At 36.0% G+C, this 22,210-nt stretch overlaps 1 protein-coding gene across 4 annotated transcripts in view; it reads left to right on the top strand.

Annotated features, from left to right (window-relative positions):
* Window positions 1-3,647: 3,647 nt before the first annotated feature.
* MLIP (muscular LMNA interacting protein) overlaps window positions 3,648-22,210 on the top strand; it is a 286,170-nt gene continuing 267,607 nt past the window's right edge. For 2 of the 4 annotated variants that reach the window (XM_060190026.1, XM_060190017.1), the window contains exons 1-2: window positions 3,648-4,082; window positions 4,170-4,232. In XM_060190026.1, coding sequence (XP_060046009.1) covers window positions 4,170-4,232 — 63 coding nt within the window. In that variant the 5' untranslated portion in view covers window positions 3,648-4,082. The other 2 variants (XM_060190016.1, XM_060190025.1) reach the window with 2 other exon arrangements.

The following is a 22,210-nucleotide window of genomic DNA, read 5'->3' as shown; positions in this document are numbered from 1 at the left end:
AGAAGGGAGGAGGAGATAGAGTGGGAAAGAGATACCTGCATCCCTATTTCATCACTTGTGAAGCTTTCCCCATGCAGGTGGGGACCAGGGGCTGAACCTGTGTCCTTACACATTTTAATGAGTGTGCTTAACCAGATGCCTGGCCCCAGTATCTTTTCTTTATTTCCATTATCCTGGTAGTTGTGAAATGCTATCTTATTGTTGTTTTGATTTGTGTTCTCTAATTCAAATTTTGTTAAACATCTTTTCATGTGCCTGTTGCTCATTCATTTGTCTTTGGAGAAAGGTCTGTTCAACTCAATTATCCATTTTTAATTTAGGATTATTAGTCTTTCATAAGTTGTAAGAAATATATATATATATATATATGTATAATTATGTAGATACAAATTCTCTACCAGACACATAATTTACAAATGCTATGTCTACTGTTTGTTAGTTTTGGTCTCAATTTGCTAAGACTTTGCCACTATCTTCAGTTGTTCTTTTACAAGATGAACTTCATGTAGTCATGGGCAACATTGGCATATACTTTTATAGAGAAACTGCTATATGCCAGAAACTGTACTAAGTTTTTCACACACAGTTAAAACCAAATGAGGGCCCATGTTAGGCTGGGTACAAGAGAAAATCAGATACTGTCACACTAGTTTTTGTATGAAGTTGAAGGCATAAAAGGTTATTTGTAACCATTCAAGCCTACAATGGAATTAGAAGTAATTACTTACTTAAACTAACACCTTTTTCTATAGAGTAAGAGCTTTTATACAGGTAGTATACAGTGTGTGTATTTTTAAATAATTAATTTTTATTATCTTTATTTATTATTGGACAGAGATAGCCAGAAATTGAGAGGGAAGGTAGTGTCAGTAAGGGAGAGAGATAGTGAGACACCTGCAGTTCTGCTTCACCACTCACAGTTTTCTCCCTGCAAGTGGGGACTGGGAGTTCGAACCCCGGTCCTCCTGCATTGTAATGTGTGTGCTCAACCAGGTGTGCCACCACCCAGCCCGTTGGTTTTTTTGGGGGGAGGGGTTGTTGGAAAACCAGGAACTGAATTTAAAGTTAAGCAGGCACGATCTTCCTATCTTCTGACAGAGGGAATTTGAGAACTAAGTAACACTGAGAATTAAGTAATTTACTCAGAGTAACCCCACTAGAAAATGACAAAATTTACTAAGTCCATTTGTTTCCCCTTGACCCTTATAGTTGATTATCATAAGGGAATAATCAAATTTTTACTCATCTCATGTTAAGATTTTCTTTTTTTTTGCTTCTTCTTATTCTTGCCAAAAGTCTTACATGTAATAGTATACCAAATGTCTTATGTGGCATCCATTTATTACATATCTGTGTCTTCTCCATCCCCTTTTGCTCCTTCTTTGTTTTCTACCGCCCTTCCTTTTGCTCCTTCTTTCCTTTCTGTTTAGTATTCATTATGTTCTAAGTGTCAGAATAAAGTAATAAGGAACACACCATCTGTAGCTTATATTCTTGTAAACAAATTATAAATATTTAGATATTGGTAAGTGTAAAATATAATGTGAAATGAACTAAAGTCAGCAGTGATAAACAATATGCCAAAGGAAATGGCAAATGGGTGTGCAGAGATCGATGCTTCTTTAATTTATTATGTTTAAGATCACTTTTAAAATTTAATCTTTTAAACAATTTACTTATCTGTTAGTGATAAAGAGAAATACAGAAAGAAGGGGTAGATAGATAAATAGAGAGAGACACTTGCAGCACTGCTTCACTGTCTGTGAAGACTTTCTCCAGCTGATGGGAACCGGGGGCTTGAACCCAGGTCCTTGTGCTACGAAGTATAACATGGGTGCACCACTGACTAGCTCCAGGTCTTTTACTTCTTTGAGGTATTTGGAAGAAACCTGGATGAAGTTAAAAGGAAACCATATGACTATTAGGGGAGAAAACACTCCAGTCAGGAAGACACATATTTTTGTGACGGACCAACAGAAAGGAGAATAATGTGGCTCAGTCTCATTTCTGTCTGATCAGCCTGTGGATGAGGACTAGATTTTGCATGGGCATGATTTCATGAAGTATCATCTCTGCAAATGAGGACTGGAGATTTGTACCAATATCCTTGAAAATGGCAGCATGTGCACTTAATTGGGTACACCATGGCCTTGTCCCCTTTCCTGCACTTTTAAATATTTTTTCTTTATTTTACTCTTTCATTGCCTTCCTTCTCTCCTCCCTTCCTTTCTCCCTTCCTCCCCACCTTCCTGCCATCATTCTCATCTTTCAGATTTCTTTTGTTTTGATACAGAGAGAAATTGAGAAGGAGGGGAAAGAAAAAGATATTTGCGATCTGGTCCACTACTTTTATAATTTCCCCCATGCAGGTGGGGACTGGGGCTTGAACCTATGTTCTTATACATGGAAATTTGTACAGTCAATTGGTGTGCCACCAACAGGGCTCTGCTCTCCTGCTTGAATCCTGAATTTCACCTTCAGGTATTAAACACAATAATTAAGTTTACTTGTCACTGTGCTCCCTCCTCCCCTGCCCAGGTAGATTTTGTAAGTCCTATACACAGAAAATTCCTTTTTTAAAACTTTATTTATTTATTATTGGATATAAACAGAGAGAAATTGAGAGGGGAAGGAGAGATAGAGAGGGAGAGAAACAGAGAGATACCTGAAGCTCTGCTTTACCACTTGTGAAGATTTCCCCCTTGTAGGTGGGGACCAGGGGCTTGAACTTGGATCCTTGCACACTGTAGTGTGGGCTTAACCATGTGCACCACTGTCTCACTCCCTACACAGAACATTTCAACAATTACTTTGCTTTTGACATAAATCAGTTTTGCATTCTAATAAATCTGTGAGACTCAAATTTTCAAATTTGGTAGAGTTTATCTTCCTGGAATTTAGAGTTGAAGAAAAGGAGTCCATGTAGGGTCTAATATAGTATTTTTGAATTCATCACATTGAAGGGCTAGGATTATTTCCTACTAAATATTTCATTTCTGAAACCCTCAGATCTTCCATCATGACATAAAATATGTTTAAGAATAAACTTGCCTGGAAATGTAGACCCATCTGTAATTAATCTAAAGGATAGTGCTTCATAGCACTTTTCCTAAAATGTTTTTGTAATGGATGAATCTAATTACAGGAAATGAGTTAGGGTCAGACCCAGGTGCTTAATGGAACATTTTAAACTGGTTGGGTGGTCATCAATATGATCAGTCTTGATTTTCTCTGAAAGTCATGCTTATTTATTTTTTGTTCTCATATATCTACCTTGTTTTTTTGCAAACAAAACAAAAACTATGCCAAATTCATTACCGTCAAAAAATGAGATTAGTTTTGTTTAAGGCATGTGTCAGCTTCTAAGGAATTATGAAAATATTTGTTCTGTTGGAAAAATAAATTTCATCGACTCTCACAGCTTTGTTCTCTATGGAAAAGCCAGGATTATGAGCAAAATTCATATCTGAGAAGTGAAACACTACTTTTTAATGCCATTTTGACTCTAAATCTCAATTACCACTTTTTCAAGGAATAAAATTGGCAACACCTCTTTGATATATAGATCCTTATCTTAATAGTCCTATTCTTTATCCTTTACGCTCTAGCTTTATGTAGCTTTAAAATATGAGCTACAAAATGATGGATGAATGGATAGACCAGGAAGGCACAAATTAGACTATGAGAAAACTGTACTAGATAATTCATATTTGCTATGTGACTATCACATTGTCCTTTTAAAACTGATTTATTGGGTTTATGAATTAGAATATACTTTATCTGGCTCCAGTGTTTATTAATGAATCCTTTGACAGTAATTTTTTTTTTTTTTTTTGTCAGATCTATCTTTCTTGGTTCAGGGAAACTAGCCCATTGGAATATTCTCTTGTTGAAGAGCTTGCTTTTCTATCTGGTGACATTTATCATTATCTAAGGCCAGCTGGCTGACTTCTCTTCAGTGCTCTGTTTATGGGGTTTGAACGTCTATAAATGGAAACACTAGCTAACCAGAAATTATCTCCAGGGCTTTTTGATAGTGTCATGAGCTCTCACAACTTGGAATGGCCTGCAATATCTAACATGTAAGCACATCAAATCATATTCTAGACTGAATCTAATCTCTTTTCTGTTTATTCTTTCCCTTTCTCTTCCTCTGGTTCTCTTTCAACATGGAATTTGAAAAGCATGCAAAAGGAAACTTATTAGATGAGAATGTAGAGGAGAAACCGATGGTAAGATTTGTGAGACTTAGTATAAACAGATTTATACTGTAATTTACAGGGTAAAAAAATTGTTGTCATAAACTGGAAAAGTTGTATTAGCTAGCCTGTATTTCCATTTTTTTTTTCTGGTCAACAACCTTTAAGTTAATGAGTTGCATGGTTTTACTGAAAGTAATTTAATGAGGTTATTAATAAAATTTCACCATAAGGATATGACAAATTTCATTTAGTTGAGTGATGTGATTTGCTTCTGTTTTCACAATCAGAATGCATATTTTAAGTTCTTCTTATGATTTTCTCTTTAAAGAAATGTTATTTTATTTATTAAATTTCTCATGGAGATACTAGAAATATATGTGTCAATGAAAATAGCTAATGTTTTATGGAACAAGTAAAGTAAGTGAACTTATGATATGAGGGTAATATTACTCTTCAAAATATTTTATTTATGTTTATTTTTTCTTTGAAAGTAGAAAAAATTTCTTTAATTCTAAGAAAATAAATTTCAATAAACAAAAGTTGTCACCTATATTTGCTTAAACATACAATAAAGTATACCTTAGTAGAATTTGCTAATCATGATCCACATGATGAGAAAATATAATACATGTTATCTCTATTATGTAATACCCTATGTTATATATAATAGAGAAAGATAATTTTTTGTAAATTTATTGTAGACACAGTGTTAATAGTAGAATAGGATAGAGTTGCTTTTAACATCAATGCAAATAACACAAAGTAAAATCATATAATTATAATGATACTGTGACTATTGAAACTCACAGGAATGTATTATTAGGGGAGTTTAGAATTGGGATTTATTCACTAATAATAGTGTAAATAGTAAAAAATGAAAAAAAAGTCATATTTGATTGAAAACTCCTCAAGTGCATTAGAAGGTCTTGAAGAAACACATTTGGTGACCTACAGATTTTTTTTTTTAATTAGTGTAACTTTGTGTAACAGCTATAACCTTTGCCCTTGGTTGTTCCCTGACATTTAATGTCCACAGGTTATTTTACTTTCCTACTGTCTTAAAAGACCATTGTAGGACTAATCAGGATGCTCAAATGAGAAGGGGTTGGGTGAGGAGACTTATTTTACACCTTTTCTTCTGTTTTTATTGTTTTATTAGAAGAATAATGATTTACAAGATGCAACCGAATACAATTTCTCATCTGCCTGTGATGGATAAGTGCATACCATTCCCCCCACCAACATCAAGGTGTTTTCTTTAAGGTTGCTGAGCTTCACTTAGTGCATTTGTGAAATGAGAGGCAGTAGTATCTAATTTGAAGGTGGACACGAGGACTGAAAACTATAATGGATGTAAAGTCCTTAACCCAAGATGGGTATTTCCAAATTGTTATCTGCCTTAAAAATACATACCCAATCTTTATTAATATAGGAAGTAAAAATGCATTCCATAGTAAAAGGAAAATTCAGATATGTTTTATCATCAAGTTTTAGTGGTTATAAAATTTCTACGGAACTAGATATATAGTAAATAAGTACATGACTAAAGAGTTATTATGAATTAGTGTGAAATTCCATCTAGAGCTCCTGGAAATCTTGTACAGGAAGTTTTGCAAATAAACACAGAGGTTGTGGGACAAGTAAACAAAAATGAAAAGCATCTATTATTATGTGAAGTAATCTGATACAGTGAAATTTCTTTTTCTGTAAGGTCAGGCATTTGAAATGCCCAATTCTACCTTTAACACTGGGATAAATCTGGAATTGAGCAAACGTCTTTTATTAAAGGAAGAAACTCTTTTTTTTAAATATTTATTTTATTTATTCCCTTTTGTTGCCCTTGTTGTTTTATTGTTGTAGTTATTATTGTTGTTGTTGTTGTTGGATAGGACAGAGAGAAATGGAGAGAGGAGGGGAAGACAGAGAGGAGGAGAGAAATATAGACACCTGCAGACCTGCTTCACCGCCTGTGAAGCGACTCCCCTGCAGGTGGGGAGCCGGGGTTCGAACCGGGATCCTTATGCCGGTCCTTGTGCTTTGCGCCACCTGCGCTTAACCCACTGCGCTACAGCTCGACTCCCAAGGAAGAAACTCTTACACATCTGATTGCTACTCTGGATGCAGGGAGAATAACCTACAGTTAGTTTCTGGCTGACTTTGGGAAGAGTGGACAAATAGTTGAGGAAGATCAGGAGCCAGGAGAGTATCTAACTTGTATTGGGATGTGAATTTACATGCAAAGCATCAAAATTCAGGACAATTGCTTCTACAGGAAAATTTCAGATATAGAAATTCTAATTCTGATGACACTGCATGGGAAGAAAAAATAACTTATGTTCAGTTTTGTCTATTTCAGTGAGTTGGAAAATACACTTTGAAAGTTTCCAGTGAAAATTTCTTTTAATTTTTTTAAAAACATTTATTATTGGGAGTTGGTCGGTAGCACAGCAGGTTAAGTGCACATGGCTCGAAGTGTAAGGACCGTCCTAAGGATCCCGGTTGGAGCCCCCCTCCCTACCTGCAGGGGAGTCGCTTCACAGGCGGTGAAGCAGGTCTGCAGGTGTCTTTCACTCCCCCTCTCTGTCTTCCCATCCTCTCTCGATTTCTCTCTGTTCTACCCAACAACAGCAACAACAACAATAATAGTAATAACCACAACAATGATAAAACAAGGGCAACAAAAGGAAAAAATGGTCTCCAGGAGCAGTGGATTTGTACTGCAGGCACTGAGGCCCGGCAATAACCCTAGAGGCAACCCCCCCATTTATTATTATTTAATATGACAAAGAGAACCTGAGAGATGAAGCAGAGATAGAGGAGAAATAGAAAAGGCTTATACCTGGGTCCTTGCATATGGTAATATGTGTACTCAACCAGGAACTCCACTGCCAGGCCCTAAAAATTTCTTGAGTTAAACACTTGAGTTTTCTTCAGGGATTAACATCCCCAAATTTCAAAGCATGAAACATTGCTTAGCATAATATGAGTGACTAAGTTGTTGAATGCAGTGTAGAAAATATTTTCGTGAAGTTCACTAAGTTTTGAAAATTATTACATTTGTTTATTATAAATAGAAAAGTTTTTAAAAGTATGGTTTGAAAGAAAGATATTTTCTTCATGATAATATTTAAATATCCCTGGGCCAGGTAGTAGAGTGTACACATTACAGTGCCTAAAGACTCAGGTTCAAGCCTCCCAGTCCTCACCTGCAGGTGGTAAAGCATTACAAGCAGTGAAACAATGCTGCAGACATTTTGATCTCTTTTTCTCTGTATATTTCCCCTTTCCTCTCAATTTCTCTCTGTATCTATCCAAAATAATTAATTAAAAAAGAAATATATGTTAAAAAGAAAGTATCTAAATGCATATATATATATTATAAAAAAAGCTATACACTTTGCTTAAAAATTAGAACTATATTCATAATGATCTTTATCATAAAGGATATTATATCACATATTACACAAATAAGAAATATCCAAGTCTTCTTTACATGAAAGAATTTCTAAGTTACCTCAACAGCAAATAAAAAAGAAAACCAATAGTCTGCAAAAATTTTAAGTTTACTAGCTCATTGTACCCCGATAAATAGATGAAATAAATAAGACTCTTTACTACATATCTAGTATTAATCTATCTTGCATGGGTAAATGGGCTGCTATTTTTAACTACTAATACTTTCTGTTCTGAATTTTTGCTCTTTGGTGACATAAGGAAAATATTCCTAGCCACTTATTAACTGAAGATATCTCTTTAACATTCATTCTCAGATAATCATAAAAATATTAAAACTCAAATTCTCCAAACTATCATAAGTTTACCAATGACACTCTAAATTGCTTGATAACCCATTTTTGTCGAAGTTAAAAATAACAAACAGGGGGTGGGGTGGTAGCGCAGTGGGTTAAGCGCAGGTGGCGCAAAGCGCAAGGAGCCGGTTGGAGACCCCGGCTCCCCACCTGCAGGGGAGTCGCTTCACAGGCGGTGAAGCAGGTCTGCAGGTGTCTATCTTTCTCACCACCTCTCTGACTTTCCCTCCTTTCTCCATTTCTCTCTGTCCTATTTAACAACAATGACATCAACAACAGCGATAATAATAACTACAACAACAATAAAACAACCAGGGCAACAAAAGGGAAAAAATGGCCTCCAGGAGCAGTGGATTGGTGGTATAGGCACTGAGCCCCAGCAATAACCCTGGAGGCAAAAAAAAAAAAACTAGCATGAACTTAGAAGAATGGTCCATTCCTTCTAAAACCAGCATATTAAGCCATATCGAATATTTTATTCATGGCTTATTCTGCAAAATAGGATTATACTAAAACTAAATTTTGTTGGAAGTGGATGAAGGGAGGAAGCTGTTTTGTAGTAATGCAGTTCAAAATGGCTTGTTTCACATTAATTGGTATTGAAGCTGCATGGATCTTTTATTTTTCCTGGTCGAACTTGAGTAACAATTATGTGCTGTAAAACATGTTATCTATTCTTTTTATGGTCTAAACTGCTTTACATAGAGCTTCCGGTTTATGTAAAAGGACATTTAAGAAACGGTGTAGGAAATGCACTGTGCAATTAGTTTATTCATGAAGGCTCATGTATTTTTTTAAATTTACTTTTATTTCTTTTTATAATGAGTGATACACAGAGAGAAAGAGACCAGAGCACTGCACAGCTCTGGCTTACAGTAGTGCTGGGGAATGACCCTGTAATTTTAGAGCCTTAGGCATGAAGTCTTTTGCATAAAAATTATGCTATTTCCCCAACCCTCAGGCTGTATTTTAACATACTAAAATGTTATGAGACATACTTAGTCTAGTGTTTCTTAAACTCATATACCAACGCAATTCACTTCAACATGTATGTAGTGATAGTATTCTAAGTGGTATTGTCTGGAATACTTTAGAAGCTAACATGGAAGCATATTAATTAGTAGTCAGATTCTATTATGAGTTGAATTGTCTTTTATTAGTCATTATGATTATTTTTATTGCTCGCACAATGAACCCACTGTCCTTAGTGGCCATTTTTACTCTCATTTTTGATAGAAACAGAGAGAAGTTGAGAGGGAAGGGAGAGTGAGAAAGTGAGAACTGCCTGTAGTACTGCTCCACTACTCTTGAAACTTCCTTCCTAAAGGAGGGGAGGGAGACTTGGACTCCGCTTTTTGCAGATGGTAACTTGTGCTCTGTAGGTAACTGCTGTTTGGCCTGGTTGTTTTATCACTGTATATATATAATTACATATTTTATATATAATTTGTTGAGAAAGAGAAGGAGAGAGAGGAGAGCCTGAGCACCACTCTGGTACAAACAATGCCTAATGAAACAAGAATTTCAGGTGTGCAAGTCTTTTTTTCTACCATCTGAGCTATTTTCCCAGCAACATGAATTTCATTTTATAATAATTGTAAACAGAATAATAAGTTTAGCTCCCGAGAATTGCATGTGAAAGAGTGGTGCTATGGTTTTCTCTTTTTCCTCTCTCTCTGTAATCCATCCGTCCATCCATCCATCCATCCATCCATCCATCCTTTTAAAAGACCCAAGCTGGATGTCATTTCTAGAACTTAAGTCATTTACCATATGCAGTTAATTCTGGGTGTGTCTTAAAAGGAAGTACAAGTATTCTTTCCCACCTTATTTTATTTATTTATTTTTTCGCCTCCAGGATTATTGCTGGGGCTCAGTGCCTGCACCATGAATCCACTGCTCCTGGAGACCGTTTTTTCCCCCTTTTGTTGTCCTTGTTGTTGTAGCCTTGTTGTGGTTATTATTGCTATTGATGTCGTTCGTTGTTGGATAGGACAGAGAGAAATGGAGAGAGAAGGGGAAGACAGAGGGGGAGAGAAAAACATACCCACAGACCTGCTTCACTGCCTGTGAAGCGACTCCCCTACAGGTGGGGAGCTGGGGGCTCAAACCGGAATCCCTATGCCAGTCCTTGCACTTTGCGCCACGTGTTCTTAACCTGCTGTGCTGGACCCCCTCTGTCCCACTTTTTAAAAGTTTGCACTACACATTTGTGCTTTTACAATGAAACTCATTTTAGTACCTGTTTTTGCTAAGAAATCCCAAAAGAGTTTTTGATTTTATGACAAAAAGGAGAAAAGTGAAAACTTCCTTCTGTAACCATCAGGGAGACTGGAAAATGCCTTTTATAGGTTGTGCAAAGGTTACTACTATCTTTCTTGCTTTTACTATGTGTTAGTTTCGTTTTAGGCTTTAAGTATTGTTTGGTATGATTTAGTAAGGCTACTTTAGCAGAGGGTCTGGAAATACTACAAAAATTTCCATATAAATTAATGGTAATTACATCTTAATTTTACATCACTTCAGCTTACAAGAGGCTTTCTAGGAGAGCTCTATTTCATACAGTGAGTGAAACTTATACTGTTATATTTAATATCCTTTAACAAATTACTATGCTTTGAATGTTTTCCAGTAGATCTTAATGTAACAATTATGTTTTAGTAAGCTATACATATTCTACCTGTACAAAAGTTAAATATCCAAAATACTGATCTCATAAATCTGGGATATCAAATCTATAATTATTCTTCAGAATATGATAATGATGGCAATAACCGTAAAGCATTTTGTGTAGTAGCATATTTTATCCAATAGAATATCCATATATCCATTTGTTTTTCTTTCTAATTGTGTTCAGGTAGAGTAATTGGAAATAGACATACAAGTGTGTATTGATAGGAATGAAATAATGTTCGCAGTGTTAATGTTTTTGACATGTTATATGGGAATTATTTTCAAAATGGCTTAATTGTTGTTTAGCATCTTTACATAATTCTTAAGAAGTAAACATCATAAGATAAAATACGCAATGAATTTAAAGATCTTTGGAGATGAGAAACCTTTATATGATAATTAATTTCCCTGGACCCTTAATAAATTAATTTTGGCATTAATCAAAATGAGGGAAAAGAAGCAATGCATTTTTTTTTCTCTCTTGGCATTTGATTATTTAATCTGGAAGTTACCTCCTATTTCTTGAATACTTATAATAAAAGTGAAACAATAACTCTTACAAAGTTCTTATTTTTACAGATAAAGTTGTCTTCAGTATCTGTTTTAAAGGATCATTTTGATGGTAGAGGGTAGGAGTTAATTCATTTCCAAACCATAACTCCCTTGGCTCATTCTTGTTTTTATGGGTGCCACCTTCATAGGGAATGGCAGGCCTTTTTTTGAGAATGCTGTTTTTGAGGGTCCATGTGGTGGTGCACTTAGTTAAGTAAGTTCACACACACTGCAATGCAGAAGGGCACTGAGTTCACATCTCTAGCTGCAAGGGGAAAGTTTTAGGAGTGCAAATGTATCTCTGTCTCTGTCCATCTCTGTCTCCCCTTTTCCTCTCAATTTCTCTGTCTCTATCCAATAAAAAAATAACAACAACAACAACAATAATAATGCTGTTGCTTTCCCTATATGTGTTGTTCTACACCTCTATTTGGCACATATCCTAGGATGGCTTATTTATTAGCAGTATTTTGAATTAGTATTCCTTTTTCTCAAGTGAGGGTCAAAACTCTGGAATAAGTTGACATTCAAATTTCTTTGTGGAAACAATTATTTCCAAAACCCAGATGGCTGTATTGAATAATATTTCTCTGGTGCATGTTTCAGTAAGTTTCTTTCAACTGGAAGGAAGATGGAGGAATTCAGAACCTTTTAGTAAGATCAATTAATTTACTCCTGTTTTTTTTTTTTTTCTGGGGATTAACATGCTCTCTGAGAAATCAATGAAGGGCATATAGAATTGATCATTTTATGCCTGGTATTATAAAGATTGATTAAGATAATTTTCTTCAGGGCTAGGAAATAGTGTAGCAGTAGCAACAGAATTTGAATGTGAATCTTAACAGGTTCAATCCCTGGTATAGTCAATAACTAGAGTTGAGTGGCACTCTGATATCTCTCTCTCTCTTTCTCTCTGACACACACAGACATGCATTCATGCATGCTCACACACACGCACACATACACTCATGCATTCTTTGAAGAATCAAAGCATCTCTTAAACTTTATGAGTAAAAAGAAAACTCTGGGTTAACCTCAGGTAAAGACATATACTTGCAAAGAATAATCATGAACCTTGATCATTTGGATGATCAGAGTTCAATAAAACAAGTAATTGCTCTTAAATTTCTTTTGTATTAAAAAGAGCCTAACTTTAACCCCTTTCTGACATCTTTTTCAGAGCACAGCAACAAATGTCCTTAGATAAATTCCTGAAAATTCTGTGGCATAAAATTTAAAGGAGGGAAGGCATGAGATGCCAGGATTTTGGTAGATCATAAAGCTCAATGAAAAACTACTACGTGATTAGAATTAGAGTCAAAGGATATAATTATAGAATGAAGCTAAGACTATAAAAATGATGAACGAGGGTAGGTGAGTACATGCAGGTTCACTCATCTGAGCATATCTGAAAACCGAAATAAAGAGCCTATGCCTTTGGATGTATGCACATGCATGTTGCATTTATGTTGTTGGTGATGATTACTTTTTCATTCTAAAAATGCCTTCCTAAATTCCACATAATGTGATGAAAAGCATGCTTTATGTGAGTCTAGGGCATCAATAATTGTGTGTTTGGACATAGTGCTTAACCTTTATTTTCCTTTTCTTACAAAGTGAAAGGAAGAACTGGATTCGGCAATATTGCTCTGCTCTCTATCACTTCATAAGTCTATAGAAAGTGTACCCTGACTATGTCCAACAATGACCGTTTATACAGATATTGGAAAGATGGAGATGGCTTTTAATTTTATGTCACCACCAATCATATAAAACAGAAGTCTTTGTTACTAGATTAAAATCCTTCTTTGTGGTATATAAAGATCTCAGCTTAGTATTTCTGAGTTGAACAACATATACTTTCTGTAGTCTTGCTAAGAAGCAAACAAGATCCCATAATGACCCTGGGTCCATACTCCCAGAGGGATAAAGAATAGGAAAGCTATCAGGAGAGAGGATGGGATATGGAGTTCTGATGGTGGGAATTGTGTGGTGTTATACTCCTCTTATCCTATGGTTTTGTCAATGTTTATTTTTTATAAATAAGAAAAATAAAAGGAAAGAAATTGGGTAATTTATGAAAATTGTTGAGTATATGAAGACAGTAACATTTTTTCAAAAGGGAATTTTTAAAATTTTAATTTATTTGTAAAAAGGAAACCCTGACAAAACCATAGGATAAGAAGGGTACAACTCCACACAATTCCCACCACCAGAACTCCATATCCCATCCCTTCCCCTGATAGCTTTCTTATTCTTTAACCCTCTGGGAATATGGACCCAAGGTTATTGTGGGATGCAGAAGGTTGAAGGTCTGGCTTCTGTAATTGCTTCCCTGCTGAACATGGGCATTGACAGGTCGATCCATACTCCCAGCACATCTCTTTCCCTAGTGGGGTGGGATTCTGGGGAATTAGAGCTCCAGGACACATTGGTAGGGTTGTCTGTCCAGGGAAGTCTGGTTGGCATCTTGCTAGCATCTGGAACCTGGTGGCTGAAAAGAGAGCGTATAAAGCCAAACAAGTTATTGACTAATCATGAACCTAAAAGCTGGAGTAGTGCAGATGAAGAGTTGTATGTGTGTGTGTGTGGGGGGTCTCCATTTTGTGTGTAGCTAGTAGGCATATTTTAGTTATTTTCCAAAGGCTATACTATGGCTATACTAGTTTTTTTTTTTTTTTTTCTTTTTTCCCCTGAGCCTGAAATCTGATAGGCTTGTGGATCCAAGTTATTGTCTGGGGAGATGATGTCATGGCTGGAAAAAGAACCAGAAAGCTGGATCAGGGAAGAGAGTAGCTCCCACTCTCTTCCCTGAGAAAGGTGTATAAATATTGTTGACTGTAAACCCCACCAATTTGATGTGATCTGGGGTCCATATTCAACTTAGGAGAAGACAGTAACATTTAAGTGCCTCCATAATGATATCATAATACTAAAAAAAGTAGAATATTCCCTTTTTTTGGTATTAATACATGAGATAACATGGCTGCTGTGTTTCATTGGGAACACAAATTGAGTAAACACACACACACACACACACAAATACACACCCCTTGTATTTTAAATTTCATTTCAAAAATGATTTTCTTTGCTCTTATCTATGCCTTTTTGTAGTTTCCCATTCCCTGCAATGCACCTGACACAGATATCTTACTCCCTTTGCAACTCTAATTTTAGTCCTTTGCATCATTGCAGGTTGAGGAGAAAGTGGACTACACACAATGATAAATTCCTAGCCACCATTTCAATTTTCCTTCTACCTTTTAGAAAATGAGAACTGTGTCTGTTAAAATCCAGGGTGGAAAGATGAGAGTAAAGACATTGACAAGGATCCAGATTTCTGCTTTATGGGTCAAGTGACATTCTTGAAGCCACCCAGTCCTTTGAACAGCACTACTAATTAAAGCAGTGTCTGCCGATAATGTAAGTCTGTGATATACTATTTGAATGAATCTTTTGATGCAGCTCTGTGTGGTGGTGAATAACAGAAAGGAGATGGATTGCAGGCTTTAACAGAGCTGTGTTTTCACGGTGACATTTATAACTCAGTGTACGTGAGGTGAAATATTTTATAGGTTCTCACTGTGGGGATTATAATTGCTTACATATCTAGTTGTTCTGCTCCAAGTACAACTCCCCTTAGGGAGTGGCAAATAGACTATTAGTGGTGTAATTACACTAGAGAGTTGGGGGTTTTATTTTGTTGCATGATCTTAATAAAAACAAAGACATGATTTTTAAAAATGGTGAGAGGATGTCTGTGGCTTAATTGCTAGTATTTAAAAAAAATGGCACTTAAAATATCCTCAAGGGTCCATTCATTAATTTTCTTCTTTTAATGGGTATTTCCTTGCCTGTGTAGCTCCTGTGGAAGACATCACCTCAGGTTGTTTTCCAAACGTAGCTACTGCCCTTTGTGGATGTCAGAAATGACCTCATGCTCTTAAATAATAACTCGATGACATTCTTCCCAAGAGCAGATAAAAAAAATCCACAGGATTGTTTTCCCAAGTATGTTGTAGTTCTTTCTTGAGATATCAGGTTATAGTGGGAGTCTGAGGGAAGAAAATGTCACCATAAATTAATAAACGCATCACACAGAGTGGGGAATTTAGTCAATATAAAGAAGCGATGAGAAATTAAAAAAAAAACTTCTATGGTTATTTTTCAGTTGAGGTAAAGTTTCAGTTTGTGGATTTCTTTATGGTTTGCTTCTCCATTGCTTATGCCCATTTATTCATGATTTATTCACTCACTTAGCCTAGACTGGCTTTGACTTTATCTTGTTTTTTTCTCTTTAAATTGGCTTTATTGTGTGTATTTAAAAAAAGATTTATCAAATATACATATACACTTACTCTATTCATTACTATTTATCAAGCATAACATTCTTTATCAATTGTATCTCAGTGTAAGACAAAGTACTGTGACCATCTAGCAGGCTGCAGAAGACATGATTTATTGCAGATCTATTGGAAAGCTTGGGTCAAGTTGAGATAGCCAAGCCAACTTGACCCCGTGGCAGCAGTGCATTTTTAAAAATTTCTTATTGGGGGGGGATTAGTGGTTTGCAGCCAATAGTAAATACAGTTGTTAGTACATGTCTAAAATTTCTCAGTTTTCTGCAAAACACTCTAGCCCTGCTCCAAGGTCCTCCTCTACCATGGTGCATCAAGACATGAAATACTCCACCCTTCCTTCCCAGAGTCTTTTACTTTGGTGCAATATGCCAAGCCTAGTCCAAGTTTTGTTTTGCGCTTCCCCTTCTATTCTTATTTCTCAACTTCTGTCTATGAGAGAGATCATCCCTTATTCATTCTTCTCTTTCTGGCTTATCTCACTTAACATGATTCCTTCAGGCTCCATCTAAGATGAGGTGAAGAAGGTGAATTCATCATTTTCAATTTCTGTTGACTATGACTCTTTCAGCCACTCATCTGTTGTTGAATACCTGGGTTGAATTTAGCTTGTTAACCTGCTTATACTCCTTAGCAGGGGTTGCTAAAGGTGAAGGGAGGGTTTATTTTAGGAACTTCATATAAATTAAGTTATTTTCAACCCTTTTCTCATCACACCCCTGTGGAATTTGCTTTATTAAATTTGGACCTTCCAGGGTTTAGAGAAGTATTTGATTTTTTAAATTTTATTAGGGGATTAATAGTTTACAGTAAATACAGTTGTTGATACATGTGTAAAATTTTTCAATTTTCTGTAAAACATTCTCACCCTCAGTCTATGTCATTTTCCACCATCATGAACCAGGACCTGAATCCCACCCCACCCCAGTACTTTACTTTGGTGAAATACACCAAACCCAGTACATGTTCTACTATATGTTTTTACTTCCTGTTCTTTATGTCTCAACTTCTGTCTGTGAGTGATTTCATCCTGTGATTGAGATCAGTCTTCTCTTTTGGCTTGTATCACACAGCATGATTCCTTCAAGCTTTATATAAGATAAAGTGAAGAACGTGAAGTCATCATTCTTGATGGCTGGATAGTATTCTGTTGTGTATATGTCATAACTTTCTTTTAAGAAAAGATTTATTTATTTTTAAATTTTATTTTATCTGGTAGGACAGAGAGAAATTGAGAGGGGAGGAAAGTAGAGACAGAGAGACAACTGCAGCAGTGCTTCACTACTCATGAAGCTTCTCTCCTGCAGTGGGCAAGAGGGGCTTGAACCCATGGCCTTGCAGATGGTAACATGTGCACTTAACCAGGTGCACTGCTACCCAATTATTTGCCACAAATTTCTTAGCCACTCATCTGTTGTTGGATACTTAGGTTGCTTCCAGGTATTGACGATGCCACATTGTGCAGCTATGAACATAGTTATACATAAATCTTTTCCAGAAATCATCCCAACAGAAAAGTATTTACTAAGGATTTTTCATGGTTACAACTTTGCTTCATCCAGAATTCATCCCCCATTTTATTTTCCTTCTTGAGAAATTTACAGTGTGCTTTTTTTTTTTCCCCCTTGGACACTCCTCTCTTGCCAGGCATCATACTTCTTAGAATATATATATATATTTCCTCTACTTACATTTTAATGGGATCAAGAGAAGGATAAAAGAAGAAAATTTCATGTTCCACTAGCAATCTTGAACAAGAAGTCTCTTGTTTTTTTTTTTTAAGCTTTTAGTCAATATATTTTGTTTTCAGTAGATGGTGAGCATTGTGAAAATTTTTATTTTTTCATTAAAATATAAATGGTATTATATGGACTGTTAAGTAGTATGCTAAAATTATTCTGAACATATAAATAAAACATTATTTCATGTTATATTTAAAATCTTGGAGATTAAGAATCAAAGGAATTATAGTTTTAACCCTTTTTCTCTGTGCTTTGGTGGTGTTGGTGATTAAACTAGGGAATTCTGAGTTTGTGTATGATCAACTTATATGAACTAAAGTTTCTTCATCTGTAAGATGGGAGATGACCTGCCACCCAGAGCTGTTACATGCACTAAAAGTGAGGGCATTTTTGAAAAGTGCCTAATGCTTAGTAAGTACTCAAGACATAGCTGCCACTAGAGCAGAGATTATATTAATACACAAGTTGCTTCTTGTCTTTGGAGAAATCTTAGACATGTGATTTACTTTTCAAGCAGATTACATTTGATTTCAAACTGACCAGAGACAATGTCTATAAAGAAGTCTACCATCATCAAAAATTTCAGTTTTAATTTTATGTCTGTCCTGTGAAGAGCGACAACATTTCAAAAGCAAGAGTATTTAAAATATGGTGTCTTAGGGGCTAGGCAGTAGTACACCTAGAAGAACACACATTACAGTGAAGGAGAACAAGGTTCAGTTCCCCAAAATCCACCTGAAGGGGTGTGTGTATGTGTGTGTGTGTGTGTGTGTGTGTGTGTGTGTGTGTGGTGGGGGGCGATTTCACAAGTTGTGAAGCAATGCTGCAGGTGTCTCTCCTCTCTTTCTCCTTCTACTCCTCTCTCACACCCTCTATCAAAGAAAAAGGAAACACATGGTCATCGGGAGTGGTAGAGTCTTCCTATAGGCACTGTACTCCAACAATAACCCTGATGATGGCAAAATAAAATACATAAATAATATGGTGACTATTCTGAAAAGTATTGTGACCTACTTTAGGTGGAGAATGCTTGTATGAGTTCAAGTGCTATATATGTGAGTAAATGACAAAATTGTGAGATATAATTGTTCATATTAGATCAATAATTAGATATACACCTAGGAAGTGATTGATATAATTAATAAAAATACTCATAACTGGGAGTCAGGTGGTAGTGCAGTGGGTTAAGCTCATGTTGCACAAAGTATCCCGGTTCAAGCCCCCAGCTCCCCATCTGTAGGGGAGTCGCTTCACAGGCAGGTGTCTATCTTTTTCTCCCCCTGTCTTTCCCTCCTCTCTCCATTTCTTTCTGCCCTATCCAACAACGATGACATCAGTAACAACTACAACAATAAAACAACAAGGGCAATAAAAGGAAATAAATATTAATAAATAAATTTAAAAAATACTCATAATTGTGAACTTATCCAAGAAGTACATTTGTAGGAGAGGAAAAATAAAGGAAGACATCCTTGTGTATGTGTTTATATATATGGAATATCCAAACAAAAACCACAAATGTGGTTAACAGTACATTTGCTATTACTTTATTATCTAATTGATCATTGAATTTTTTTTTACTGCTCTAGATCATCTTTTTTCAGATATAAAGGTAGAGATATAGAGAGACAGAGAAGCAGAATCTTCCCTTACTGTCTTTGGGGCCAGGTTGGAACCTGGGTAGTACCCAGAAGAAAATATGCACTATCCAAGATAACTTTTGAGCCCTAAAATGTTTTTGCTTTAATATTTATTTATTTGTTTATTTTTAAATAGAGATAGAGAGGTATTGAGAAGGAAGGGGAAGACAGATGGGGAGAGAGAAAGACAGACAACTGCAGCATTGCTCTACTGCTCTTGAAATTGCCTCCTAACAAGTGGGGACCAAGAGCTTAAACCCAGGTCCTTGTGCACTGTAATGTGTGTCCTCAACTGAGTGTGCCACTGCCTGGCCTAAAAATGTTTTAAACTTAGAAACCATTAATTTTGTTCAGGATATCATAATTTATGCTTTTTTCCTCTTTTGTACACTTTTCTTCCCGTCCTTGAATACATTTTCCTTATTGTTTTCCTTAAGTTTTTTTTTTCCTGTAAAACATCAACGCCCATGTTCAGAGGGGAAGCAATTACAGAAGCCAGACCTTCCACCTTCTGCATCCCACAATGATCTTGGGTCCATACTCCCAGAGGGATAGAGAATGGGAAAGCTATCAGAGGGAGGGGGTGGGATATGGAGACCAGGTTGTGGGAATTGTGTGGAGTTGTACCCCTCCTATCCTACAGTTTTGTTAATGTCTCCTTTCTTAAATAAATAAATAGATAAAAAATCTAAACATAAAACAAAACAAAAACAAAAAACATGTTAACTCCACATATTCTAAGTAGGACTATGTAGTTTTCTGGTTTAGCATATGTACTGATGTATAAATATATATTGTTGGGGCCGGGTGGTGGCGCACCTGGTTGAGTGCACGTTCCAATGCGCAAGGACCCAGATGCAAGCCCCTGGTCCCCACCTGCAGGGGGAAGTCTTCATGAGTGGTGCTGCAGGTGTCTCTCTGTCTCTCTTCCTCTCTATTTCCTCCTTCCCTCTTGATTTCTGGCTGTTTATCCAATAAATAAATAAAGATAATTAAAAAAATAATAAAAAATAAATGTTTATTGTCTAGGTCATTTCCTCCAAGAATCTTGTTTAAAGTGAAGAAATAGACAAATTCTTGATTATAAACATATCTATGCCAATATTGTTCACAAACGTAGAAGCTATGATTATAATAAGGGAAATAGTTTCTAATATACGATAATGTTGTATAAGGAAATTCAAGGGGCAGTCATATAGTGGGTAATATGCTCCATTTCTTTTCCTAGAAAAATAGAGATATTATGCAAAGTGGAATGACTCTTCTGTTGACTCCTAATCTCACAGAACAGTAACATGCAAATCAGCAGATATATTTATGCAGCACATCTCTTCTAGCTAAACCATAGAATTTTAATAGTTCAAATGAAAGCAATAATACTAAGGGTGATATTTTTCTGCTTTTTTGAAATTCCCCAGAATGACTTTTTCTATAATAATCATACATTTTTATGATCCTGCAAAATTGATGAGATTGTATCCAAGAAGAATGCAGGGTAAGCTGATATTTGGAGCTTTATCTTTCTGTAGAGATCTGGTTTATAGAAACATTGAGCACCTTTATCCTTTTGTCTGAATAGCCTTTGGCCATCGGCAGATCAAATGTTCCTCAAGGTAAAAACAGTTTTACAGGCACCTATGTCTGTATCTGGTGTATGGGATATGGAGTTAAATAAACAACTTTGGTTGAACTGTATAGGCAAGCCTTTTGATATATATATATATATGTATATGTATATGTATATGTATATGTATATGTATATGTATATGTATATGTATATGTATATGTATATGTATATGTATATGTATATGTATATGTATATGTATATGTATATGTATATGTATATATGGAAAGAGAGAGAGAGAGAGAGAGAGAGAATGCTCATACTCAGTGAATTTATCTGATAAGTGGCAGGAATCCCAAACTAAGCCTACAAAACTGAACCCACCTCAAGATTTGGCAATATTTATTGAGTTGAAAACCTTAGGACTTTCAGAGAACTATTTATAAGATACATCAGAGTTTCCCAGAGAGGGACTCAATCTGAGATATTGAAGAAAAAGAAATACTCAATTAAAAACAATCATGGGGGGGAGGGAGAGAGAGAGAGGGAGAGGGGATGACAAATAGAGAATGAGGGAAGTACACTAAGGAGGCACATCACAGCACTGTGCTACAATCTCTAGAACTTTCCTCCAGTGCTGCAGTTCTCTCACATGGTCTTAATGTTTGCACCAGGGAATTTGATTATGGTGAAGCATGTACCAAAGTAGGTGAGTCATCTCCCTGTCTCCATGCATTGTTTATTTATCTGTTTATTACAAGATCACCACTCAGCTCTGACTTGGTGTGCTGGGAATTGAGCCTGGGGCTTCCCACATTCGAGTTCTGTGCTCATTACTTCATGTCTTCCTGGTGATATTGCTTTTATTTATAGAAAATATGGGACCTTGGGTATGGCAGGTTGCTCACCATTCTGATTTACTTTCAACTCACCCTACCTCCTTAGTTTTGATTCTGAATAAGAGTTAAAGTGAAAACAGTTGTCTGGATGAAATTGTTGTGTAAAATGAACAGTACTACATGCTGGCATGTGTAGTGCTTGCCATTTTGGTGAAGGAGTTGGTGTTCTGGACATTTTGGTGGCTATCTGCAGAGCAATGCATTTTGACATTGGCAATTACACTGCCCCACTCTGACAGTTAAACTAGAAATGTGACACAGGAAAGTTGCTGACTCTGATTGTTAGCTAAAGCACTAACTCACAAAATGGTTTATGAATTACTCAGGTTATGGACTTTTCTCAATGTAAGTAGAAGTACATCCATAAAGACACTATTTTAATTTTTAATTTTATCTCATCTTTTGTCCCAGGAACAGATTATTTTATACTTATATGAAAATAAAGTACTACTTATAAAGGTATTTACCATTAGATATTTTCAGAGAATTTTTTTTTACCTCGCCTCTCCAGAGCTCTAGTCCACTAGGAAAACTGCCAATGCCCATGAACAGCAGAGCAGCAATTACATAAGCCAGAACTGCTCCCTTCTGCACCACAAAAACAGTATCAATCCATAATTCCAGTAGGAGAGAAGTGATAGGAGGAAGAGGATAAGAGGGCTCTGAACTTTAGCTCTGCCAGCACCCTAAGAGAGAGAGGAGGAAAAAGAGAGGGACATTTAGATGTAGTAATGGTGTCTTGAATGGCTTGAAGGGGAAGAGAGGACTGGA

This window comes from Erinaceus europaeus, chromosome 4, assembly GCF_950295315.1.
Source record: "Erinaceus europaeus chromosome 4, mEriEur2.1, whole genome shotgun sequence".
Taxonomy (NCBI): domain Eukaryota; kingdom Metazoa; phylum Chordata; class Mammalia; order Eulipotyphla; family Erinaceidae; genus Erinaceus; species Erinaceus europaeus.
The sequence above is the reverse complement of the archived record's forward strand: the minus strand, read 5'-3'. Positions and strand labels throughout refer to the sequence as shown.